At 43.6% G+C, this 27,988-nt stretch overlaps 1 protein-coding gene across 1 annotated transcript in view; it reads right to left on the reverse strand.

Annotated features, from left to right (window-relative positions):
- tbxas1 (thromboxane A synthase 1 (platelet)) overlaps positions 1-27,988 on the reverse strand; it is a 123,284-nt gene that overhangs the window by 45,362 nt on the left and 49,934 nt on the right. Inside the window, exons 4-10 of the mRNA XM_024379836.2 lie at positions 27,847-27,899; positions 20,865-20,961; positions 15,499-15,615; positions 1,205-1,293; positions 786-934; positions 510-637; positions 19-369 (exon numbers count right to left, since the gene is read on the reverse strand). Coding sequence (XP_024235604.1) covers positions 19-369; positions 510-637; positions 786-934; positions 1,205-1,293; positions 15,499-15,615; positions 20,865-20,961; positions 27,847-27,899 — 984 coding nt within the window. The remainder of the gene's footprint in view (positions 1-18; positions 370-509; positions 638-785; positions 935-1,204; positions 1,294-15,498; positions 15,616-20,864; positions 20,962-27,846; positions 27,900-27,988) is intronic.

Here is a 27,988-nt window from a genome sequence, read left to right on the forward strand (position 1 = left end):
CCAGAGGCCCATACTCACATATCTGGTGAAGAAGTCATCCACCTCAGCCTGCAGTTTGCTCTGACACTCTGGGTGTAGAGCCAGGAGGTAGCAGGTGAAGGCCAGCGTGTTGCTACTGGTCTCATACCCCGCCAAGAAGAACACAAATGCCTGGCCCACGATCTCATCATCCGACATCATCCTCTTCTGGGTCTGGACAGAGCGCCTGTTGGGTGACTCATGGCTGACGTCAACATTTTCTTGCTGGTTTGTGTGAGTGTGTGTGGGGGCCAGCTCATCTGCATGGTTGACCACGTCAAAGTGCTCCAGCGACACACACTCTTTGCTGCTCCGCGTTTCCAGCATCAGCTGTAGGAAGTCTCGCCGCCGCTACATACAGAGAAACACACACACACACACACAGGGAGATCAAGATCAGAGAAGAGAAGGACAGGATACTTTACAAGTCCTTTATTATTTCATATATTTTCCCATCTTTACAAAGGATAGGTAGGCTGCTATAGTAATACCTCTTCAACTGGCTGCTCATCTCTCTGTCTGATGATCTTCTGAATGCAGTTGATGAAGAAGTTGTTCATCTCATCCCTCCTCTTGTTGGGGAGGAAACGGGCCAGAGGAATCAGGAATGGAAACGCAACTGAAGACAAAATATAGTCTTTGTCACTCCATTTATGGCATCAACTATGGAATGCAGCAGTATTTGAATTGGACAATTTGACAAATCAGGAAGACTTTAAGATGCTGATGAGTTAGTTGGCCTCAGGGCATGGCTCCACAGTACTCACTGAAGACGAACATGATGGGTGTGAAGAAGGAGAAAGAGAAGAACTTCTGGGCGTGGTGGACAAACGGGTCATCTGGGTCCTTCTGAGAGTCCACCTGAGTGCCAAATGCAACGCTGGCAATCACGTCCATGGTGAAACAGCCAAAACACCTGAGGAGAGAGAACCAACCCAGTCAACACAATATGGTATGTATGTACTGAATACCATACATAGAGAGCTTTTATACAATGATAACACAGCATCCACCTTAGAATTTACCACTAGAATAGCAGATCTGAGGCTGTCTGTAGACATTTGAATTTGTCATCTTTTTGTTAGGAAAATTACAGGGTAACAATTGTATAGCCAAATGACTGAGAAGTCATTCAGTTATAGTATAATGACACTCCTGAGAGGGAGATATAGTGTAGTTGCAGTACCTGTGAATGTCAAAGCTCTCTCCAGACTCAGCATGACAATTGAGGTTGGTGAGCAGGGTGTCAGTAGCAGTGTTGATCAGAGGACCCATCTGCATGGGGATAGAGACAGAGAAACACTCTCATCTAGATTCCAATATGAAAATGGGGTCGTGGGAGAATTTCCAAAAACCTGGTAAAATAAATAATATATACAGTACCAGTCAAAAGTTTGGACACACCTACTCATTCAAGGGATGTTATTTATTTAGACTATTTTCTACATTGTAGAATAATAGTGAAGACATCAAAACTATGAAATAACACATATGGAATCATGTAGTAACCAAAAAAGTGTTAAACACATCAAAAAATATTTTATATTTTAAATTCTTCAAAGTAGCCTCCCTTTGAATTGATGACAGCTTTGCACACTCTTGGCATTCTCTAAACCAGCTTCACCTGGAATGCTTTTCCAACAGTCTTGAAGGAGTTCCCATACACGCTGGGCACTTGTTGGCTGCTTTTCCTTCACTCTGCAGTCCAACTCACCCCAAACCTTCTCAATTGGGTTGAGGGCAGGTAATTGTGGCGGCCAGGTCATCAGATGCAGCTCTCCATCATTCTCCTTCTTGGTCAAATAGCCCTTACACAGCCTGGAGGTGTGTTTTGGGTCATTGTTTCGTTGAAAAACAAATTATAGTCCCACTATGCGCAAACCAGATGGAATGGCGTATCGCTGCAGAATGCTGTGGTAGCCATACTGGTTATTTATTATTATTATTTTTCTTTTTTACATTTTACCTTTACTTAACCAGGCAAGTCAGTTAAGAACAAATTATTATTTACAATGACGGCCTACACCGGCCAAACCCAGACGTCGCAGTGCCAATTGTGCACCACCCTATGGGACTCCCAATCACGGAGGTTGTGATACAGCCTGGAATCGAACCAGGATGTTTGTAGTGACGCCTCAAGCACTGAAATGCAGTGCCTTAGGCCGCTGTGCCACTCGGAAGCCCAAAAGTGTTGTGTGCCTTGAATTCTAAATAAATCACAGACAGTGTCACCAGCAAAGCACCCCCACACCATCACACCTCCATGCTTCACAGTGGGAACCACACATGCGGAGATCATCTGTTCACCTACTCTGCGTCTCACAAAAACACAGCGGTTGGAACCAAAAATCTCAAATTTGGACACATCAGACCAAAGGACAGATTTCCACCGGTCTAATGTCAATTGCTCGTGTTTCTTGGCCCAAGCAAGACTCTTCTTCTTATTGGTGTCCTTTAGTAGTGGTTTCTTTTCAGCAAATCGATCATGGAGGCCTGACACGGAACCCAAACCAGCTGTGTGCGTGCACCATTGTGCATAAATGTATTTTGTCCCCCCACACCAAACGCGATCACGACACGCAGGGTGAAATATCAAAACAAACTCTGAACCAATTACATTAATTTGGGGACAGGTCGAAAAGCATTAAACATGTATGACAATTTAGCTAGTTAGCTTGCACTTGCTAGCTAATTTGCCATATTTAGCTAGCTTGCTGTTGCTAGCTAATTTGTCCTGGGATATAAACATTGAATTGTTATTTTACCTGAAATGCACAAGGTCCTCTACTCTGCCAATTAATCCACACATAAAACGATCAACCGAGTCGTTGCTAGTCATCTCTCTTCCTTCCAGGCCTTTTCCTCTCTTGACTTTATACTATGATTGGCAACTTTCATAAATTAGGTGCATTACCGCCACTGACCACCACTAAGGCACATGGGTACCTGCTTCTATAACCAATGAGGGGATGGGAGAGGCAGGACTTGCAGCGCGATCTGCGTCACAAATAGAACTGACATATTAGAGCCCTTGGCAACGCAGACCCTCATTTGCGTGCACGAGCAGTGTGGGTGCAATAATTGAATAATATAGATTTCTAAATTTATTTTGCAACGCTCGTGTCGTAGTCAGCATGTCATTCACGCAGTCTCCTCTGAAAAGTTTATATTGAGATGTGTCTGTTACTTTAACTCTGTGAAGCATTTATTTGGGCTGAAATGTCTGAGGCTGGTATCTCTAATGAACTTATCCTCTGCAGCAGAGGTAACTCTTCCTTTCCTGTGTCGGTCCTCATGAGAGCCAGTTTCATCATAGCGCTTGATGGTTTTTGCGATAGGGCTATCTTCTGTATACCAAACCTACCTTGTCACAACACAACTGATTGGCTCAAACGCATTGTGGTAAACCGTGGGGTATTGGCTTGAGCGTACAGAGATTTACACAGAGACAGGGAGGCTTTAGTCCACAAAACAACTTTACTAAGTTGGAAAATAAATATATCAAAGAAATCACTTCGGTTTTGCTCGGTCTTTCTTCTCTCTCTTTACTGGTGTCCGTCTCTCCCCCTTCTCCCGTGCAGTGTGCCATCGTGCTCCTTTTATTTAGCCTCCACGGCTGGTTGGCACTTTCCTCTAATTACCTCCACTGATATCTGTCCGTGTCGGGGTGCCCAGCTCCCGTATCCCCAGCAGAGGGAGCCAACATCGTCTCACGTACCTCCCCTCTATTACCATCGCCCCGGGGTAGACCTCCTGGGATACCACAGCATTAAGAAGGAAAGAAATTCTACAAATGAACTTTTAACAAGGCACACCTGTTAATTTAAATGCATTCCAGGTGACTACATCATGAAGCTGGTTGAGAGAATGCCAAGAGTGTGCAAAGCTGTCATCAAGGCAAAGGGTGGCTACTTTGAAGAATCGAAAATATAAAATATATTCTGATTTGTTTAACACTTTTTTGGTTACTGCTTGATTCCATGTGTTATTTCATAGTTTTGATGTCTTCAATACTATTCTACAATGTAGAAAATAGTCTAAATAAATAAAAACCCAGGAATGAGTAGGTGTGTCCAAACTTTTGACTGGTACTGTATATAATATCGTCTTTGTTTCTCAAAAGCATTGTAATGGTTAACCTTCAACCAGAGGTCGCCCTTAGATCGTTGCAAAAGGCCGCACTTGACCGTTGCACTTGAATCATTCCCACGGTGAATGGCTAAGCCACTACACTATGAAACCACACAATACTGCAGAGAATTGTTTTCTTGCTGCCATTTGATATGGTGAAAACAATGTGTGATAAGGCAGAGGCACAAAAACTCACATCAATACCTTGTCGGATATCACTGTGAAACTAAGAATTGATGCTATTGCTAGCAATCAAGAGGTAACTCTGACTGAATGAGTCAAACAACTCCCCACCTTATGATCTTCAATTGGACCTTAGCAGTGAGGGCCGAGATGCCCACATGTTCGCTACATGTCAGAGGATGCTATTCATGAGGAATGTCTCCTGATTCCAGAACATTAAATGTTCAGTGTGCTGCGTGGCTATATTGACAAAAAACTAATTCCATGAGATCGAATGTTGGCCTTTTGTACAGATGGGGCTTCATCTAGGCGGGATGGCGGGCAGGCCTCTGTACTGTAGTTATGTGTCTCGCTCTGCCATATGGACGCACTGTATGATAAACCCACTGAGCTATAATGGATACACACAGATGTTTGACCGTGGTGGAGATCTTTGTGGGCTATACTCAGCCTTATCTCAGGATGGTAAATTGGTGGTTGAAGATATCCCTCTAGTGGTGTGGGGGCTGTGCTTTGGCAAAGTGGGTGGGGTTATATCCTTCCTGTTTGGCCCTGTCCGGGGGTGTCCTTGGATGGGGCCACAGTGTCTCCTGACCCCTCCTGTCTCAGCCTCCAGTATTTATGCTGCAGTAGTTTATGTGGCGGGGGGCTAGGGTCAGTTTGTTATATCTGGAGTACTTCTCCTGTCCTATTCGGTGTCCTGTGTGAATTTAAGTGTGCTCTCTCTAATTCTCTCTTTCTCTCTCTCGGAGGACCTGAGCCCTAGGACCATGCCTCAGGACTACCTGACATGATGACTCCTTGCTGTCCCCAGTCCACCTGGCCATGCTGCTGCTCCAGTTTCAACTGTTCTGCCTTATTATTATTCGACCATGCTGGTCATTTATGAACATTTGAACATCTTGGCCATGTTCTGTTATAATCTCCACCCGGCACAGCCAGAAGAGGACTGGCCACCCCACATAGCCTGGTTCCTCTCTAGGTTTCTTCCTAGGTTTTGGCCTTTCTAGGGAGTTTTTCCTAGCCACCGTGCTTCTACACCTGCATTGCTTGCTGTTTGGGGTTTTAGGCTGGGTTTCTGTACAGCACTTTGAGATATCAGCTGATGTACGATGTATATAAATAAATTTGATTTGATTTGATACACCGGGAACAACTAACGGCAAAAGAGCTGAATGCAGAACCCTGAGATATGCAGCAGGTAACTTCAATTGTAAACTACATCGCACACGCCTGTTCGCAAAACTATGTGGAGATATGGGATCAGAGCATGACAATGTTCTATTTCACACTGAGGCTTGGTGGTTATCAAGGGGGAGAGTTGGAACAATTTTTCTAATTGAGAGAGGAACTGTTGTTATTCACAATGGATGTAAAAAAACAGACTTTGTTGACTTTCTGCGTAATGAAAAGAAAAAGGGTCTCCTTGCCTATGCAACAGACTTATTTATGAAACCGAACAAACTGAACACAAGCATGCAGGGGAAATACATAAATATTCTACAGATGTGTGACAGAACCAGCAAAATAAAATCCATTTGACTGGGATCCTGGCTCAATTGACATGCAGGAAAGTCAAATCGAACAGCTGATCGAGCTGTTATGTGACCGAATGCTGTAGACAACGTATTCACAGGTCACTATGGAGACAATTATAGAATGGCAAGACACGTAGCAGTCGGTCAATCATCTCGGTGTAACAGTTGGGATAATAGGACAATTTGATGTACAACGCATATCTTATCCCTGGATTGAGGTACGTTTTTCAAGCCATATCTCACGCCGGCACCACTGTGTATTAATCTACACAAGAAGCCTGTCCGACCCTAGTGCAGCTGTAAGCTAGCTGGTCGGATCTGCTGGCTAATGCCCATGTACAATGCATACGGAAAGCATTCAGACTCCTTGACTTTTTCCACATTTTGTTACATTACTGCCTTATTCTAAAATTGATTAAATATTTTTCCCCCTCATCAATCTACACACAATACCCTATAAAGACAAGGCAAAAAAACGTTTTTTTAGAATTTTGGGCAAATTTATGACGTTTACATAAGTATTCAGACCCTTTACTCAGTACTTTGTTGAAGCACCTTTGGCAGCGATTACAGCCTTGAGTCTTCTTGGGTATGACGCTACAAGCTTGGCACACCTGTATTTGGGGATCTTCTCTCATTATTCTCTGCAGATCCTCTCAAGCTCTGTCAGGTTGGATGGGGAGCGTCACTAGACAGCTATTTCCAGGTCTCTCCAGAGATGTTCGATTGCTCCAGGCTCTGGCTGGGCCACTCAAGGACATTCAGAGACTTGTCCCGAAGCCTCTTCTGCTTTGTCTTGGCTGTGTGCTTACGGTCATTGTCCTGTTGGAAGGTGAATCCATCCCCTCAGTCTGAGGTCCTGAGCACTCTGGAGCAGGTTTTCATCAAGGGTCTCTCTGTACTTTGCTCCATTAATCTTTCCCTCGACCCTGACCAGTCTCCCAGTCCCTGCTGCTAAAAAACATCCCACATCATGATGCTGCCACCACCATGCTTCACAGTAGTGATGGTGCCAGATTTCCTCCAGATGTGACGCTTGGCATTCAGGTCAAAGAGTTGAATCTTGGTTGCATCAGAACAGAGAATCTTGTTTCTCATGGTCTGAGAAAGCGGACTGTTATGTGCCTTTTACTGAGGAGTGGCTTCCGTCTGGCCACTCTACCATAAAGGCCTGATTGGTATAGCGCTGCAGAGATGGTTGTCCCATCTCCACAGAGGAACTCTGTGCCTTCTCCCCCAATTGCTCAGTTTGGCCGGGAGGCCAGCTCTATGAAGAGTCTTGGTGGTTCCAAACTTCTTCCATTTAAGAATGATGGAGGCCACTGTGTTCTTGGGGACCTTCAATGCTACAGAAATGTTTTGGTATCCTTCCCCAGATCTGTGTCTTGATTCCTTCGACATCATGGCTTGGTTCTTGCTCTGCCATGCACTGTCAACTGTGGGACCTTATTTAGACAGGTGTGTACCTTTCCAAATCATGTCCAATCAATTGAATTTACAACAAGTGGACTCCAATCAAGTTGTAGAAACATCTCAAGGATGATCAATGGAAACAGGATGCACCGGAGCTCAATTTGGAGTCTCATAGCAAAGGGTCTGAATACTTAACTTAATAAGGTATTTCAGTTCTTTCTTTTTAATACATTTGCAAAAAATTCTAAAAACCTGTGTCGTATTGTATGTAGATTGATGAGGAATTAATTGTATTTTATTCATTTTAGAATAAGGCTGTAACGTAACAAAATGTGGAAAAAGTCAAGGGGTCTGAATCCTTTCCAAAGGTGCTGTATATTACCAAAATGATCCCTTTAAAAAATTTTCCTGTGCAAAAAAATCCCTTTAAATCAAGACTCATCTGATAAATGGACAAGATGGAATCAGGGGTAAATGTTAAGTGGTCCACTTGCATTAATCAGTACATGAGGGGATACTGCTGCCCTGAGTGTTGTGCCAGCTACTCTCCTCCTCACCTCCAGCCCCTCTCAGAAACGTGTCTGTGTGTGTGCATGCATGCGTGCGTGTGTGGGTGAGGACACCATGAGCCAAAGAGAGGAGCTGAATCAATTAAAATCCCATTAAAGCACCATTACAGAGGGCATTATCAAGGGGAAAAGAACCCTGATGATGATGGATCAAACACCGATCTAATTAATAAATGTATTCATTAAGGGAAGAGGTCTTCTAAACATGGCGATTGCTGTGTTACAATGCAGGACTGAGAGAAACAGATCTCAAGAAAAGCACTCTCTCTCTGCCATCACCTTCTCCAGGGCAGACAGAGAGTTGTACTGCAGTAGCACAGATTTCAAAAACAACAAATCTTCAAGACAACTCCCTACCCACTGTGCAAAAACTGGTGGAATCAATGGTGTTTCCACGTCATTTCAACAACAAAAAATCTATTTGATGGCGTTGAATCAACATGGGAAACTGATTGGATTTGCAAAAAGTCCTCAATGTAAATCCATTAACATGGTGACACTTTTTGTTGATTTCATGTTGAATTCAAGTTAGTTGACAACTGACGTCTGTGCCCAGTGGGTAGTCTCTTCTTATCATAGAAAATGAGGGCACTAACACATATTCGATCACAGAAAGGACAGCTATGGCATGGAATATCTGTTAAAAGGACATGAGAAAAAAATGAGAGCGCCAAAGAGAGGGTGCGCTTGTGACCACTGCTGAGAGAGAGTGGTGGTGTGACCACTGATGAGAGAGAGTGGTGGTGTGAGTGGTGCTTTGAGAGAGTGGTGGTGTGACCACTGTTGAGAGAGAGTGGTGGTGTGAGTGGTGCTTAGAGAGAGTGGTGGTGTGACCACTGTTGAGAGAGAGTGGTGGTGTGACTGCTGCTGAGAGAGAGTGGAGGTGTGAGTGGTGCTGAGAGAGAGTGGTGGTGTGAGTTGTGCTGAGAGAGAGGGGTGGTGTGACCACTGTTTGGAGAGAGTGGTGGTGTGACCACTGTTGAGAGAGAGGTGGTGTGACCACTGTTGAGAGAGAGAGTGGTAGTGAGAGTGGTGCTTAGAGAAAGTGGTGGTGTGACCACTGTTGAGAGAGAGTGGTGGTGTGAGTGGTGCTGAGAGAGTGGAGGTGTGACAACTGCTGAGAGAGAGTGGTGGTGTGAGTGGTGCTGAGAGAGAGTGGAGGTGTGACCGCTGCTGAGAGAGAGTGGTGGTGTGAGTGGTGCTGAGAGAGAGTGGAGGTGTGACCGCTGCTGAGAGAGAGTGGTGGTGTGAGTGGTGCTGAGAGAGAGTGGAGGTGTGCGTGGTGCTGAGAGAGAGTGGAGGTGGGACCACTGTTGAGAGAGACTGGTGGTATAACCACTTCTGAGAGAGAGTGGTGGTGTAACCACTGCTGAGAGAGAGTGGTTGTGTGAGTGGTGCTGATAGAGAGTGGTGGTGTGACTGCTGCTGAGAGAGAGTGGTGGTGTGACCACTGATGAGAGAGAGTGGTGGTGTGAGTGGTGCTTTGAGAGAGTGGTGGTGTGACCACTGTTGAGAGAGAGTGGTGGTGTGAGTGGTGCTTAGAGAGAGTGGTGGTGTGACCACTGTTGAGAGAGAGTGGTGGTGTGACTGCTGCTGAGAGAGAGTGGAGGTGTGAGTGGTGCTGAGAGAGAGGGGTGGTGTGACCACTGTTTGGAGAGAGTGGTGGTGTGACTGCTGCTGAGAGAGAGTGGAGGTGTGAGTGGTGCTGAGAGAGAGAGGTGGTGTGACCACTGTTGAGAGAGAGAGTGGTAGTGAGAGTGGTGCTTAGAGAGAGTGGTGGTGTGACCACTGTTGAGAGAGAGTGGTGGTGTGAGAGAGTGGAGGTGTGACAACTGCTGAGAGAGAGTGGTGGTGTGAGTGGTGCTGAGAGAGAGTGGAGGTGTGACCGCTGCTGAGAGAGAGTGGTGGTGTGAGTGGTGCTGAGAGAGAGTGGAGGTGTGCGTGGTGCTGAGAGAGAGTGGAGGTGGGACCACTGTTGAGAGAGACTGGTGGTGTAACCACTGCTGAGAGAGAGTGGTGGTGTAACCACTGCTGAGAGAGAGTGGTTGTGTGAGTGGTGCTGATAGAGAGTGGTGGTGTGACTGCTGCTGAGAGAGAGTGGTGTGTGAGTACTACTGATCCAGACAAAACCACACCACCACTCACTCTCAGTACTACTGATCCAGACAAAACCACACCACCACTCACTCTCAGTACTACTGATCCAGACAAAACCACACCACCACTCACTCCCAGTACTACTGATCCAGACAAAACCACACCACCACTCACTCTCAGTACTACTGATCCAGACAAAACCACACCACCACTCACTCCCAGTACTACTGATCCAGACAAAACCACACCACCACTCACTCTCAGTACTACTGATCCAGACAAAACCACACCACCACTCACTCCCAGTACTACTGATCCAGACAAAACCACACCACCACTCACTCCCAGTACTACTGATCCAGACAAAACCACACCACCACTCACTCTCAGTACTACTGATCCAGACAAAACAACACCACCACTCTCTCTCAGTACTACTGATCCAGACAAAACCACACCACCACTCTCTCTCAGTAGTACTGATCCAGACAAAACCACATCACCAATCTCTCTCAGTACTACTGATCCAGACAAAACCACACAACCACAGTCTCCCAGTACTACTGATCCAGACAAAACCACACCACCACTCTCTCTCAGTACTACTGATCAAGAGTCCCCACCACCACTCTCTCTCTCTCTCTCGCTCTCTCGGTACCCCCGAAACAATCCAAAACACAAACACAGAAAGAAATAACTAATCATTAGTTGTCCCTGAATGCAACTCCAATCTCAATGACGTTCTTAATTGAGTTCCAAGCCTATTTCTTTTGTTAGCTAATTTTACAGCGTATGAATGACAGACACTCAGAGAGAGTGAAAGATAGAAAACGTACATGTGTACAGATGTAGGATCTTAATTTGAGTCAGTTTGGTACAGCAGGAAAATAATCCCGAAATGTTAATTATTATGTGGATTGTAGGGATTGATACATTTTTCGTTAAGGCAAATCAAGTAAAAAATGTAAAAGTGGAAATTACAAATGTTACCATTTTTTTTTTCTTCTCAAATACACTACAAGTTTGCATTATCTGCTTTGCAGGAAAATTCTCAGCAACAAAAAGAGTGATTCAAATAAGGTCCTACATCTGTACACAAACACACTGAGTACATCCTTCAATTAAGAGACCGATTGCCAGTAACAAATGAAATCCAAACGGTCAATTACAGCATGAATTACTCCGTGTTTACGAAAGCTATCTGTGTGGGACACTAGAAACAAAATCAGTCATAACTGACTTTCAGCCTAAATCCCTTTATCCTCAGTGGTGGAGCGTGAGAGAGAAGTGTGTGTGGTTTCATTAGACCTAAGTGGCCAACCACTGGTGGTTGCCATGTAAACATAACACCACAGCCCTAATTACAATTAATGGTCTAGCTAAATGACCACCTACCTTTTTCTCTACTACACGATAATTACATACTGTACCTAATAATTACCCTTCTAGTGTGTTATGCCTTGCAGTCTTTCTCTGGATAAACTTTCCTTCTCATGACACTCACTACAAGCATGCATTGTACATGAACACTACGCCATACAATGCCTTCTTTCTCTTTATATTGCTAGTTTTCATAAATTATGTGACATACATACACACACACTATCTGGAGAATAGAGGATCTTTGGTTTGGTTGGTCTTTGCAATGCAATGAGAGCAGTTAGTTCTTTTTTCAGCAGTTGAAATATGTCTGTCCACAGCAACTGCCTCTGGTGTCACAGACAGGCAGGCAGGCAGAGAAAGAGGCAGGCAGAGAGGCAGGCAGACAGGCAGGCAGACAGGCAGGCAAGCAGGCAGGGAGGCAGGCAGACAAGCAGAGAGAGATACAGGCAGGCAGAGAGGCAGACAGAGAGGCAGGCAGAGAGACAGTCAAGCAGGCAGGCAGGCTCATTAATCTCTCTCAATCACTGAGTCAGTGTATCAGTGTAGAGGGGACTTAACGAGCACATAAAACATGCTGTTCCAACAGGCCCCAGTAATTATGTTCCACATTGTAAAGCAGACCTACTGTTTGTTCTAATGACACTATTACAATGTCAAACCATACACAGAAGTCACGGAGAGGGAGAGGGAGAGGGAGAGAGGGAAAATGAAAGTGAAATATCCTGACCAAATTAAGAGAGGAGATAAGATTGCTAGCTACTGAAGGCCTAAAGGTTTTTGAACATGTATGGGTTCCATGTAGATACAACAGAAGGTGAGAGAAGGAGGAGTGAAAAGGGAGGGGTGTGTGTGTGTGTGTGTGTGTGTGTGTGTGTGATGAGAGAGAGAGAGAGAGAGAGAGAGAGAGAGAGAGAGAGAGAGAGAGAGAGAGAGAGAGAGAGAGAGAGAGAGAGAGAGAGAGAGAGAGAGAGAGAGAGATGCAGTGCTTAATTTGAGCTGGAACAGGATCCAGCACCAATTAGATTTGACTTATCTTGTTCCAGCACCTATTTTCCCAGATCCGGTACCTTTCATGGCATTATTTATTCATTGTTTTACTGTTCGCACTGTAAACATTCTAATAAAAGTGATCAGAGTTCAATCAAGTTTCTTGCTCGTTATTTCTCCCACCCCCCAGAAAAAAACTAAGTAAAAGAGTGGGGATGCTTCTGTGTAATCATCCTATCCTCCAGACCTGCTCTCTTTTTTGTACATAGAGGTTATGGGGAGGGCCGGTGGTGTAAGTAACTGATCTTGACACAGGTCTTGGAAGTTCTGGTCAGCCAGTGAAAAGGTCCCTACGTAATCACGTCACTTTGCCTAGGCTAGTCATCTCTCTACTGAATTTGAAATGTGGGAAAGCCAAGTAAAAAATGTATAAGAAAAGGCAATCGAGTTTGATGATGGGGGGGTAATGCATCCACCGATTAAGTGGAGCACATACAATCTGATCAAGAACAAGCAAACACACAGTTGAAGTCGGAAGTTATTCAAGTTATTAAAACTCATTGTTCAACCACTCCACACATTTCTTGTCAACAAACTATAGTTTGGGCAAGTCGGTTAGGACATCTACTTTGTGCATGACACAAGACATTTTTACAACAATTGTTTACAGACAGATTATTTCACTTATAATTCACTGTATCACAATTCCAGTGGGTCAGAAGTTTACAAACACTAAGTTGACTGTGCCTTTAAACAGCTTGGAAAATTCCAGAAAATTATGTTGTGGCTTTAGAAGCTTCTGATAGCCCAATTGACATAATTTGAGTCAATTGGAGGTGTACCTGTGGATGTATTTCAAGGCCGAACTTCAAACTCAATGCCTCTTTGCTTGACATCATGGTAATGATGACCTCATTACCTATCAATCCTATAGAGAATATGTTGGCAGAACTCCTACAAGACAGAACTGCCAAAGGCGGCGGTGTTGCAATCTACTGCAGAGATATCCTGCAGAGTTCTGTCTAACTATCCAGGTCTGTACCCAAACAATTCAAACTTCTACTTTAAAAAATCTATTTTTGAGGAAAACAGGTCTCTCACCATTGCCGCTTACTATAGACCACCCTCTGCCCCCAGCTGTGCCCTGGACACCATATGTGAATTGATTGCCCCACATCTATCTTCAGAGCTTGTGCTGCTGGGTGACCTAAACAGTGACATGCTTAACACCCTACAATCTAAGCTTTATGCCCTCAATTTCACACAAATTATCAATAAACCCACCAGGTACAACCCCAAATCCGTGAACACGGGAACCCTCATAGATATCCTAACCAACTTGCCCTCCAAATACACCCCTGCTGTTTTCAACCAAGATCTCAACGATCCCTGCCTCATTACCTGCATCCGTAATGGGTCTGCGACCAAACGACCACCCCTCATCACCGTCAAATGCTCCCTAAAACACTTCAGCGAGCAGGCCTTTCTAATCGACCTGGCCGGGGTATCCTGGAAGGATATTGACCTCATCCCGTCAGTAGAGGATGCCTGGTTATTCTTTAAAAGTGCCTTCCTCACCATCTTAAATAAGCATGCCCCATTCAAAAAAATGAACCAGGAACAGATATAGCCCTTGGTTCTCTCCAGACCTGACTGCCCTTGACTAGCACAAAAACATCCTGTGGCATTCTGCATTAGCATCGAACAGTCCCCGTGATTTGCAACTGTTCAGGGAAGTTAAGAACAAATATACACAGGCAGTTAGGAAAACTAAGGCTAGCTTTATCAAGCAGAAATTTGCATCCTGTAGCACAAACTCAAAAAAGTTCTGGGACACTGTAAAGTTCATGGACAATGCGAGCACCTCCTCTCAGCTGCCCACTAAACTGACGCTAGGAAACACGGTCACCACCGATAAATCCACTATAATTGAGAATTTCAATAAGCATTTTTCTACGGCGGGCCATGCTTTCCACCTGGCTACCCCTACCCAGATCAACAGCCCTCCACCCCTCACTGCAACTCGCCCAAACCTCCCCCACTTTTCCTTCACCCAAATCCAGGTAGCTGATGTTCTGAAAGAGTTGCAAAATCTGGACCCCTACAAATCAGCCGGGCTAGGCAATCTGGACCCTCTCTTTCTAAAATGATCTGCCAAAATTGTTGCAACCCCTATTACTAGCCTGTTCAACCTCTCTTTCGTATTGTCTGAGATTCCCATAGATTGGAAAGCTTCCACGGTCATCCCCCTCATCAAAGGGGGAGACACTCTAGACCCAAACTGCTACAGACCTATATCCATCCTGCCCTGCCTTTCTAAGGTCTCGAAAGCCAAGTTAACAAACAGATCACCGACCATTCCGAATCCCACCATACCTTCTCCACTATGCAATCTGGTTTCAGAGCTGGTCTTGGGTGCACCTCAGCCACGCTCAAGGTCCTAAACGATATCATAACCGCCATCGATAAAAGACAATACTGTGCAGCCGTATTCATCGACCTGGCTAAGGCTTTCAACTCTGTCAATCACAACATTTTATTGGCAGATTCAACAGCCTTGGATTCTCAAATGATTGCCTCGCCTGGTTCACCAACTACTTCTCTGATAGAGTTCAGTGTGTCAAATCGGAGGGCCTGTTGTCCGGACCTCTGGCAGTCTCTATGGGGGTGCCACAGGGTTCAATTCTCGGGCCGACTCTCTTCTCTGTATACATCAATGATGTCGCTCTTGCTGCTGGTGATTCTTTGATCCACCTCTATGCAGACGACACTATTCTGTATACCTCTGTCCCTTCTTTGGACACTGTGTTAACTAACCTCCAGACGAGCTTCAATGCCATACAACTTGTTCTCAACTAGCCTACCTGGTTAAATAAAGGTGAACTAAAAAAAAACGAATAAAAAAAACGGAAAAAACATGTGCGAGCAAGGAGGCCTACAACCCTGACTCAGTTACATCAGCTCTGTCAGGAGGAATGGGCCAAAATTGTGGGAAGCTTGTGGAAGGCTACCCAAAACGTTTGACCCAAGTTTAACAATTTAAAGGCAACGCTACCAAATACTAATTGAGTGTATGTAAACTTCTGGGGTGACGAGAGGAAGAGAGTAGATGGGTGAAGGGTAGAGGAGTGAAGAGGAGAGGAGTGAAAAGAGGAAGAGGTAAGGGGCTCTTGTCTTGCCTCTTTCATCTTGGCTGCGCTGAAGGAGGGGGTGAGGATGCTGCGTACTCTTTTCCAGTGCTCGTTCCTCAGCATCAGCAGACAGTCACTCATGGGCTTAGTAGCGGCACGGATTGTCTGCAAAGGAGAAACGAGGGAGACAACATTTCAAGAATATTCACACTCCAAAATTCTGGTACTGATTATGCTCATAAAGTATGTGTGCACTCGCACGCAACCACGCACAGATCCCTCCCTCTGTATTGTATATAGGTGATAGAAGTCTGAGACCAGAACCACAATATGTCTCCCTCACCACCCAGCCCCCACCACCTTGCCCCCAGGTCAGATCTTAGGACTCATGAAGAGATGGAGGAATCATGCCGAGCCTGTCCTTTGTTGTGTTCTTTTCCAGTCCAGCAAGCGCATGTAGTCAATGGTTATCACTGTCCTTAGAGCCTATGGTCCTCTTTGGTGGAACTAACACTGGATACAATGCTAGAATACTGAAGATCTGGAGATACTGTGGAAATCCAGAGGAATACAGAACATTGCCACGTGACCTGAGCTACCGCTGATCCCTTACATATTGGTGTTCATAGACGTTCATAAATGGTTATAAGGTGTTTATAAATCTTCATAAAGTATTCAGAAATGTTCATAAAGCATTAGGTGACCAATGCAGGTGATTTCTGGCTGACAATACTTCATGGTTTATGTTGTGATGTTTACTTGTTTAAACAGTATCTAGATTTTTAATGTATTAGCATTTTCCCATGCTAGTATAATATTCCAGACACAATGTAATAACATTTATAATTTCTTCATCTGTGTGTCTTGGTAATATTCCATCGGTGAGAATTAAGTAGCGCACTAACACAATAACATTTATGGAAAAGGAAACTGTTGTTCGGTAGTTTAGAGTGCTTGATTAAAATAAAACATTCATATTTTTTGAGGCCACAGCATTACAGTGGAGTGTGTTTGTGTCTATGCCTCCCTGGAGACTATTTTATGGGTCTGCTCCTGCTGCTGGTTGCAGATGGTGTAGGGGCTCTGGAACATACACACATGCACAAATGCACACATGCATACACACACACACACACACACACTCACACATACGCACAGCAAGACCCACATCTCAACACTACACGATCGCATACACCACTCAGTAACACAGCAAGTGCCACATCTCTATAATACGAATCCCATACACACAGCAGGGCCCAGATCTCAGCACCATATGCACATCCAGCGCTCTGTGAGCTACTGCTAGACTGGTTGTTAAGTGAACAATGAGTCAGGAGTTTGGGAACGGGAAGCCGACCAGTAGACATCATACACTCTTAGAAAGCATCATACACTATCTAGAACCTTAAAGGGTTCAATAACCCTTTTTGGTTGCAGGTAGAACCCATTTGGTTCCAAGTAGAACCCCTTTAGGTTCTACCTGGAACCAAAAGCAGGTTCTCCTATGGGGACAGCCAAAGAGTTTTCTGAGTCAAATTCACTAAATCAAACATGTAAAACATTTCACTGAGCTCCTGTATCCGGCCTGGATCTAAAGACGGTATATGTGTGTGTGCTGCATACATACCACAACATTTCTGGGTGATTGGTGTTAACATCTGTCTATATACTGTATTGGGAGTTGTATTTTGCATGATGTGCATGACTGCCATGATTATTCTGGTTGCCAAAAATAGAAATACATATGATTCACAATACAATATAGCCGCCACCCTGTTCCATTGTCAGGGTAATTCTGAATCACAAAAAAACCTATGATGACATCTCACAATCAAACCAGGCAATAAGGTAGAATGTTGGAATTTATAAAGTTTGGTTGCGTTTATTTAAAGCGTCTGCTAAATGATCATTAGTAGCCTACCAAACTTGCTAACAGCCAGTAATGGCCTGTACTCAGTGCTCTATTGTCCCTCCATCAGGTCCTAATGGCCTGGTACTCAGGGCTCTATTGTCCCTCTGAGCACTCTGTCATCAATGCAAATGCTTTAGGAAATTACATCCGACACTTCATGAGAAACCTGGCATTCTGAGTTTGAGTGGAATAGGTTCACCTGTTGTGAAACGAGAGCCAGCTCCTCATAGCTGCTTGATGCATAGAATTAAAGTGTTCCTATAAGCCCATGTTGCACAACATTTCGATAGACTATGCTATTCAATTGTGAGAGAAAACAACGTTTTTATGGACTCTGTTATAAAGAGGAGGATCCCATCAGCTTTCTGTAGGCTTACAATTTTTATTTCTCAACTTTCCTAATATTAAGCACATTGTTTTTCTTTACAACTGGAGTAGCCTACCTGGCTGGCGTGAAAATGAACTGTGGGAAACGCGTCCTCCATTCGCTACTCAAGCGCATATGGATAACATGTATTTTTTCCCCTGTTCCGACAGGTCCATGATAATGGTACATTCTAAATCAAAACAAATTTCACACATACAGTACCAGTCAAAAGTTTGGACATAAGTTTGGACATGGTTGTAGCCTTTGGCTTCCTGTCTCTCTCAGATTGACAAAACATCAAGATGTTTTCTCAATACGGTGCAGATAGTTCAGGTACCATTAATTGACTATTAATTGACTATTTAGCAGTGTTATGGCTTGGGGGTCAAAGCTGTCTCGGATCCTGTTGGTCTGTGATCCGATGCTCCTGTACTGTTTGCCGGACGGTAGCAGAGTGAACAGTTTATGGCTTGGGTGGCTAGAGTTTTTGCCATCTTTTCGGGCCTTCCTCTGACACCGCCTGATATAGAGGTCCTGGATGGCAGGGAGCTCAGCACCAGTGATATACTAGGTCATCCAAACCACCCTCTGTAGCGTTTTGCGGTCAAGGGCGGTTCATTTGCCATACCAAGTGGTGATGCAGCCCGTCAAGATGCTCTTGATGGTGGAGCTGTAAAACTTTTTGGGGATCAGATGGCCCATGCCAAATCTTTTCAGCCTCCTGAGGGGGAAGAGGTGCTGCCGTGCCCTCTTCATGATTGTGCGGGTGTGGACCATGTTAAGTCCTTAGTGATGTGGAAGACAATGAACTTGAAGTTTGTGACCTGTTCCACAACAGTCCCTCAATGTGGACAGGGGTGTTCGCTCCCTTCTTTCTCCTATAGTCCACTATCAGCTCCTTAATCTGACTGACATTGAAGGAGAGGTTGTTATCATGGCACCACGCTGCTAAGTCTCTGACCTCCTCCCTGTAGGCTGTGTCATCACCCTTTCTGAGCAGGCCTACCACCGTCGTGTCGTCAGTAAACTTGATGATAGTGTTGGAGTCGTGCGTGGCTCGCAGTTTGGGTGAACAGGGAGTACAGCAGGGGACTAAACACCTGTGAGGGGCCCCCGTGTTTAGGGTCAGTGTGGCGGAGGTGTTGTTGCCTATCCTCACCAGCTGGGACCGGCCCGTCAGGAAGTCCAGGATCCAGTTGCAGAGGGAGGGGTTCAGTACCAGGGTCCCTAGCTTGGTGATGAGCTTGGAGGGGACTATGGTGTTGAATGCTGAGCTGTAGTCTATGAGCAGCAATCTCACATCATTATATCCCCTCTTGTCCAGGTGAGAGAGGGCAGTGTGACATGCAATTGAGATTGTGGATATGTTGGGGGCAGTATGCAAATTGGTGTGGGTCTAGGGTGTCTGGGATGATGGTGTTGATGTGTGTCAAGACCAGCCTTTTAAAGGACTTCATAATTACAGATGTGAGTACTACAGGTCGATAGTCATTTAGGTAGGTTACCGTGGAGCTCTTGGGAACAGGGACAATGGTGGCCAGCTTGAAACATGTTGGGATTACAGACTGGGACAAGGAGATTGAAAATGTCTGTGAAGACACTTGCCAGCTGGTCTGTGCATGCTTTGAGTACGCGTCCTGGTATTCCGTCTGGCCTGGCAGCCTTGTGATTGTTAACCTGTTGAAAGGTTTTGCTCACATCGGCCACAGAGAGCGAGATCACACAGTCATACGGAAAACAGAGGCTTTCATGCAATGCACAGTGTTATATTCCTCGAAGCAAGCATAAAAGGGATTTAGCTCGTTCGGGTGTTCTGCATCGTTAGGCAGCTCATGGCTAGATTTCCCTTTGTAATCCATTATCGTCTTCAAGCCCTGTCACATACAACAAGTGTCAGAGCCAGTGTAATAGGATTCCACCTTCCACCTATTGTCACACCCTGGTCTTAGTATTCTGTGTTTTCTTTATTATGTTGGTTAGGCCAGGGTGTGACATGGGTGATTTATGTGTCTTGTTTTGTCTAGGGGTTTTGTAGTCTATGTGGTTGTGTTCAGTTGAGTGTTCTAGGTAAGTCTATGGTTGCCTGGAGTGGTTCTCAATCAGAGGCAGGTGTTTATCGTTGTCTCTGATTGGGAACCATATTTAGGCAGCCATATTCTTTAGGTATCTGGTGGGTGGTTGTTCCTGTCTCTGTGGTTTGCACCAGTTAGGACTGTTTCGGTTTTTCCACGTTTTCTTATTTTGTATAGTGTTCACATTTTCATCTTTCATTAAAGATGTTTATAAATAACCACGTTGCATTTTGGTCCTCCTCTCCTTCCCAGGAAGAAAACCGTTACACCTATATTGGCCTTTGCATGTTTGATGCCTTGTCTGCGGTTGTAGCATTCTTTCTTGTTTGCGTCCATGTCCTGTCCCTTGTGAGCGGTATCTCTAGCCTTTAACCCAGCGTGGATACTGCCTGAAATCCATGGTTTTTGGTTTGGACAAGTTCCAAGCCAATATGGCGTGTGGATGATGAAAGCAACTGGGACCTCTGACCTCTGTTTGATACATGTGTCATGTTACCATTAGCTGTGACCCTGCTGCCGTGGGATGGCATTGGTCCCCTCCGCTCTCAGACAGAAACACTTCTATCTCTAGAGCCTCCTAGACAAAGGCTATTGGCTGAACAAAATCATTAAGCCTGAACTTTAGAGACACCTCATCTTTCTTCCTGCAATGCAGTGGAACATAGTCAGAGTGTGCCCTAAAAATGTGTCTCCTTTAGTTCGGAAACGTATTACAGGTTCACAGTAGAAGGACACTGGTGACTACAGAGGGCCTGCTCACTGCAGGGGTTCGCATTGAAGTAAGTTTCAGAATTGAAGACCATATTCTGACTACTTTAAAATGGGATTCCTTGATGCTATTTAGGGACCTGGCTCAAACAAGAGTACAGATTTCATAGCCCAACTCGATATTATCATCAGGTAGCTTGTCAAAAACTGCTTTAAAAATAAGCAGTTCAAAATAGATCATTTTCTTTTGATTTGCTACATAAAAGAAGCAGAAAAAGTACTTTGGCATAATGCATCAATAAGGTAATCATCATCATCGAGAGAAAAAAAAATCACATTTTCCTCATTGACTTACCATTCTGTTGGGGAAGGTGCTGAAGTCCTTCACCATGATCTGTCTGAGCATATCAGGGTCAGCTACCACCACCACGGGCCTCCTGCCTAGATAATATCTGGAGAGACATACAGGACATCATACAGGACAGCTTGAGAAGCCAGACACACACGTGTGCATCATACACACGAGATGGGTATGTATCACATGTGAGATGAGAGTGTAGCACTTTCATTGTGCCATGGGTTGTTTGGAGAAAAATACTCTTGACATTTGCACGGGTTAGACTCCTTGGTCCATGTTTCAAGGTGGGTCGGGTGGGTTGCCGACATTGCCGCTGACCCCTGGCCGCTGACTTTGCGTGTGTATATGCATGCATTCACACAGAAAAATACACAGAAGAAAGCATGCACAGACACACGCAAACACACACACAGCTGCAGGGCAAACATTGATAAATAACAGGATGCCAATCCAACGTTGTGATCATCACAGAGGATGTGAGGCCTGGGGAGGAATATACCCAAAGTCGCAGCGCAAAACACACCCACACACCTTAGACTTAGACATGTGACCTGTTGAGCAGTCTATACTGAAGAAGGAATTTTAACACAACCCTCACTACCTGCCATGGGCTTGACAGAACACAGGGTGTAAATGAGTTAGGGATTTGTTTGTATTCGACAGTACCACTCTTTATTGTTCTAGTCTAGTCGTTACTCTCAGAATTGCTTCAGTTCACTGCAATGTTAGCCAGGAGACACTGACTAACCGGTCAGTCAGTCCTATCTCACCTTGTTTCTTCCCCACAACAGTGGAGGCTCCTCAGAGGAGGAAAGGGAAGACCATCATCCTCAGTGAATTTCATAAAAACAAAAATAGTGAAACATAAAAAAATATATCCTTATTAGTAAATAAATTCACGCCACCAAATAATTGATTAAAACACACTGTTTTGCAATAAAACAGGATGCACCTGAGCTCAATTTTGAGTCTCAGAGCAAATGATCTGAATACTTATCAATCTTTTTAAAAATGTATTTATACATTTGCAAACCTGTTTACGCCTTGTCATTATGGGGTATTATGTGGAGATTGATGAGGAAAACATTTAATGTAATACATTTTAGAATAAGGCTGTAATGTAACAAAATAGAGAAAAAGTCAACGGGTCTGAATACTTTCCGAATGCACTGTATATAGGAGATATAGGACTTATAGGACTTGTAGGATTCTTCACAAAGCTGAGAGGAGGGCTAATAACTGGTGTTATAAAGCTGAGGTTAAAAGGAAAGGAGAAGATCCTCTCTCACAGCAGCTCCATCTTGTTAAGTCCCGTCTCTGGGTGACACTAAAAGAGGGTAATCTAGAGAAGATGTTGCCCTTGTCTTGTCCCCAGTCCCAAGGCTAATGTAACTACACATTTACCAGTGTAGTAGGGTTTAAATAATACGGGGTAAAGGTCTGGCAGTATCAGAGGGGAGATTCTGACCCCCTTTTAAAACAATCGATCATTAACACTCCATGTGTCTGTTTATGAGTGCACCTGTCACACTGGACAGGTAATGGTTTTGTTGTCTGGCCCAGAGGGATCTCCATTCCGTAACCTGCATGGGTGACATAATCACCACAGTGGCCTGGCTACTCAGACCAAGTAGTCGTAAGCAGGCTTCTCTGTGTGTTAATGTGTTTTGTCGTATCTAAATGTGAAGACTGTAATTTTATCAAATCAGTTCTCAGTTCGAAAATAATTGAAATGAATATATTTACGCCCATATGTTGTTGTTGTTGTCTTATCTGTTGGAATCGCCGGTCGGTGTGCTGGAGAGTCAGTTCATCAGAGAGTCTCTGGTTAACTTCCCCAGAAGTCACAATGTCTTTCGTAGTTGTCGCTTTAGCAGCAGCTCTTGATAGTGTCTGTTGTAATGGATATGTCAGGCGTATAGTGGTTGTCGGTATTCTCATACTAGACTTACGTCATTTCCAGCTGCAGACTAGTCTAGGATTTACTCTTATTCTGTAGTGATCAATAGTCTCAGAGTTGAACCATTTCCAGCCTATTTTATAACCGTCATAAAACAGCCGACTTCCTGCTCTCCCCCTCTACAAGAGAGAGCACGCTGTAGAGTGGACCCACTGTAATCTCATCCTTCAGATTGTCACAGGACAGTTATGACAATTTGTATAGTTTCATCATCAACCGGTGGTTATAGTGGCAACATCATTACTATACAAATACATTAATGCAGAGGGAACCTTATTACATTTGTGTGTTTGTAAAGTTATGATGTAGTTTACCTATAGAGATGCTATTACATTTTATTCTAACTCCTAACTATATACCTTCTCCTGATATTGTGAGGTACTGCTGTATTTAATTATCCAAAATAAATTAAAAGGACACATATTTCTGCCTGACCATACTCATGGTGAATTTTGCTAGCAGAGAAAGTTATTTCATTTTTTTGTTTTTGTAGATTGTCCATTAGGTATCTTACATGCTGACCACACTGCTCACGTTGCGTGTGTGCACACTCATTGCAAAATAAATGTACACAGACGTTATTCAATAATTAATCCAAACTGCTAGCGAAAAGAGTCTGCCTAGCCAGGAGCTAAAAAAAAAACTTGGTTCTATTTTTGACACTTGACGCGCTGCAAGTCCCACCTCTCCCATGTCCTCATTGGTTTTTAGGTGAAAATATACCCAAGTGGAGATTGAAATATGATCTGAGGTCCACACTCCAGTTCAATTGGTGGTGGTAAGGCACCTTAAAGTTGGTTGCCAACCTCCATATAAAGTCCACAGAAGAAGAAGATGAAGAAGAAGAGATTACTAGAAACTAATTAGATTTTCCCTTTTGTCTGTGGATTAATTGTCGGAGTGGAGAACACGATTTTGTGTCACTCAAAATGGATGAAAATTCTACAAAGTGCATTTCAGGTAAAATAACAACCCAATGTTAATATCCCAGGACAAATTAGCTAGCAACAGCAAGCTAGCTAGCTAAATGCATGTTTCATGTGTTTCGACCTGTCCCCAAATTAATATAGTTGGTTCAGAGTTTGTTTTGATATTTCAACCTGCGTGTCCTGATCGCGTCTGGTGTGGATGGACAAAATCAACATGTTATGTATACTGTATTTGATATTATTTCTGATATGAAAAATAAAGAAACTTTGAAAGATTTATCTCTAACAACCACTGAATGCTTTCAACTTTGATAAATTGATAGGGGAGGAGTGTTCTGAGAGACGACGGGGGTTCAATAAATGTGCATGAGCCTCTTTCTCTTTTCTTTTTGAAAAACCACGTATCACGCTAGTGGACAACTCTTACTGAAGGCTGTAGTAATGCCTTTTGGCATATATCCACGCATTCTGACGTAACGTCTCTTTTCTGGTCTAGGCATGAAATCTAGCCATGGCAAACCCACTTTTCCCTGCCCTACTCCTACACTCTTTTCTTTTTCTAACATACACACAGATACTCAGTAGCCTATTCCCTTTGACGTGCTATTAAGAAAAAAAATTGCCGTCCATAAGCAGGCCTGTATAATCGAGCCAGAGATAATCTAGCAGCACATCTAGATTAGATCAACTTTATTATCCCACCAGGGGGAAATTCGTTTGGTCATGTGCCTAAAAAGACAAAGTACATAAAACATAAAAACGCAGAATACACTAAATTAATATGAAAATACAATAGGCCACCTATTTACAGTAAGTGCAGTACGTATTTCCTGTACAATCCTTTCACCGAGTCGACTAGGTGAAAAATCTGTCAATGTGCCCTTGAGCAAGACACTTAACCCTAATTGCTTCTGTAAATTGCTCTGGATAAGAGTGTCTGCTAAATTACTAAAACTGTAAAAATATCTGTTCATCCTGAGCTTCTTCTGAAGAAGTATACTTGCCCTAGTCTGGTTGCTGCTACGACTGAGACTTGAGTGAAGGGGATGTTGTCACGTTCTGACCATAGTTATTTTGTGTTTTCTTTGTTTTAGTGTTGGTCAGGACGTGAGCTGAGTGGGCATTCTATGTTTTGTGTTTCTATCTTGGGTTTGTTGTTTGGCCTGATATGGTTCTCAATCAGAGGCAGGTGTTTGTCATTGTCTCTGATTGGGAACCATATTTAGGTAGCCTGTTTTGTGTTGGGTTTTGTGGGTGGTTGTCTTCTGTCTTTGTGCCTCTGCACCAGATAGGACTGTTTCGGTTTTCACATTTGTTGTTTTGTATTTTGTAGTGTTTTCATTTATCGTCTATATTAAACATGATGAACACTAACCACGCTGCATTTTGGTCCTCCTCTCCTTCAACGGAAGAAAACCGTTACAGATGTGTACTGTCCTGTAATATTTTGTCTAGTTTTTGGAGGACAAATTTTGTTTACAGCCTGTTGGCTGATTCTTGGTCTATACCACTTCTTGGTCTATTCCCGCCGTCTTGATCAAGCGCTGCAGCTCTATTTGGTCTTGAACTTGCATGTTTCCAAACATGCATATCAGACCAAAGGACCGGACACTGTAGGACAGATTTATAAAACAGCTGAAAGATATGGCGTTCAACATTAAAATGGTTCAGTTTGCGAAAATAATTAAAATCTCTCTTGTAGTTTCTTTGCCTTTGCAAGGGCACACACAGTCATTGTGTTTCAGGTTATTGTCTATCTTGATTCCTAGGTATGTATATGTGTTCACTCGATCTACTGATTCCCTGTTGATCTTAGGGGGGTAATGCATTGGAATAAGCCTACCAGGATCTCACGGTGTTGCTTTCCATTAGTCTGGTCCCAGATCAGTTTGTGATGTCTTGTCAAACACCATTATTTGGCAAGACATGGACAAGCAGATCTGGGACCATGATAACTTTTCAACAGCTTCACTGATACTTCTAACACATACAGTCGGATGTTTACATACACTTAGGTTGGAGTCAATAAAAATAGTTTGGCAACTACTCCACAAATTTCTTATTAACAAACTAGAGTTTTGGCAAGTCGGTTTGGAAATCTACTTTGTGCTATTTTTCCAACAATTGTTTACAGACAGATTATTTCACTTATAATTCACTGTATCACAATTCCAATTCACAATTACACACACAAAGCTGATTGTGCCTAGAAAATTCCAGAAAATGATATCATGGCTTTAGAAGCGTCTGATAGGCTAAATTACATCATTTGAGTCAATTGGAGGTGTACCTGTGGATGTATTTCAAGGTCTACCTTCAAACTCATTTCATCTTTGCTTGACATCATGGTAAAATCAAAAGAAATCAGCCAAGACCTCAGAAAAAATAGCAGACCTCCACAAGTCTGGTTCATCCTTGGGAGTAATTTCCAAATGCCCGAAGGTACCATGTTCATCTGTACAAACAATAGTACGCAAATATAAACACCATGGGACCACGCAGCCATCGTACCGCTCAGGAAAGAGACACATTCTGTCTCCTAGAGAACATACTTTGGTGCGAAAAGTGCAAAGCAATCCCAGAACAACAGCAAAGGACATTGTGGAGATGCTGGAGGAAACCGTTACAAAAGTATCTATATCCACAGTAAAACGAGTCCTATATCGACATAACCTGAAAGGCCGCTCAGCAAGGAAGAAGCCACTGCTCCAAAATCGCCATAAAAAAGCCAGACAATGGTTTGCAACTACACATGGGGACAAAGATCGTACTTTTTGGAGAAATGTCCTCCGGTCTGATGAAACAAAAATAGAACTGTTTGGCCATAATGCCAATCATTATGTTTGGAGGGAAAAGGCGGAGGCTTGCAAGCCGAAGAACGCCATCCCAACCGTGAAGCACGGTTGTAACGCTCGTCCTCTTCTTCTGATGAGGAGTAAGAGATATCGGACCAATTTCCAGCGTGGTAAGTGTCCATTTTAATATGTAAAACTGAACACTACAAAATAACAAAGTGAAAGAACAAACGAAAATCGAAACAGTCCCGTATGGTGCAAACACAAACACAGGAAACATATCACCCACAACTCAAAAATGAAACCAGGTTACCTAAGTATGGTTCTCAATCAGCGACAACGATTGACAGCTGCCTCTGATTGAGAACCATACCAGGCCAAACACAGAAATCCCAAAACATAGAAAAAGGAACATAGACAACCCACCCAACTCACGCCCTGACCATACTAAAACAAAGACATAACAACAGAACTAAGGTCAGAACGTGACAACGGGGGTGGCAGCATCATGTTGTGGGGGTGCTTTTCTGCAGGAGGGACTGGTGCACTTCACAAAATAGATGACATCACGAGGAAGGAAAATTATGTGGATATATTGAAGCAACATCTCAAGACATCAGTCAGGAAGTTAAAGCTTGGTTGCAAATGGGTCTTCCAAATGGACAATGACCCCAAGCATACTTCCAAAGTTGTGGCAAAATGGATTAAGGACAACAAAGTCAAGGTATTGGAGTGACCATCACAAAGCCCTGACCTCAATCCTATATAACATTTGTGGGCAGAACTGAAAAAGCGTGTGCGAGCAAGGAGGCCTACAAACCTGACTCAGTTACACCAGCTCTGTCAGGAGGAATGAGCCAAAATTCACTTAACTTACTGTGGGAAGCTTGTGGAAGGCTACCCGAAACGTTTGACCCAAGTTAAACAATTCAAAGGCAATGCTACCAAATACTAATTGAGTGTACGTAAACATCTGACCCACAGGGAATGTGATGAAATAAATAAAAGCTGAAATAAATCATTCTCTCTACTATTATTCTGACATTTCACATACTTAAAATAAAGTGGTGATCCTAACTGATCTAAGACAGGGAATTTTTACTAGGATTAAATGTCAGGAAAACTGTGAAAAACTGAGTTAAAAATGTATTTGGCTAAGGTATATGTAAACTTCCGAATTCAACTGTATGTCTATCAGAGGTTGTGTCAGACGCTGGATGAGACAAGTCAAATAGAGTGTCCTGTAGTGACTTGGGTTTGGTGTGATGTAAATGCAGTGTCAGTCAGTCACTTACCCACATACTCTCCCATACTTGTGAATCAGGTCTGTGTGAACACCGAAAAAGCCCTGAAAATAAAGATTAGAAAGAATTAGAAAGGAACCTTAGAACCAACTGAGATTTGATATCATTTCAAATGTTATATAAGACGATATCC

Source organism: Oncorhynchus tshawytscha, linkage group LG19 (assembly GCF_018296145.1).
Source record: "Oncorhynchus tshawytscha isolate Ot180627B linkage group LG19, Otsh_v2.0, whole genome shotgun sequence".
NCBI classification, from domain to species: domain Eukaryota; kingdom Metazoa; phylum Chordata; class Actinopteri; order Salmoniformes; family Salmonidae; genus Oncorhynchus; species Oncorhynchus tshawytscha.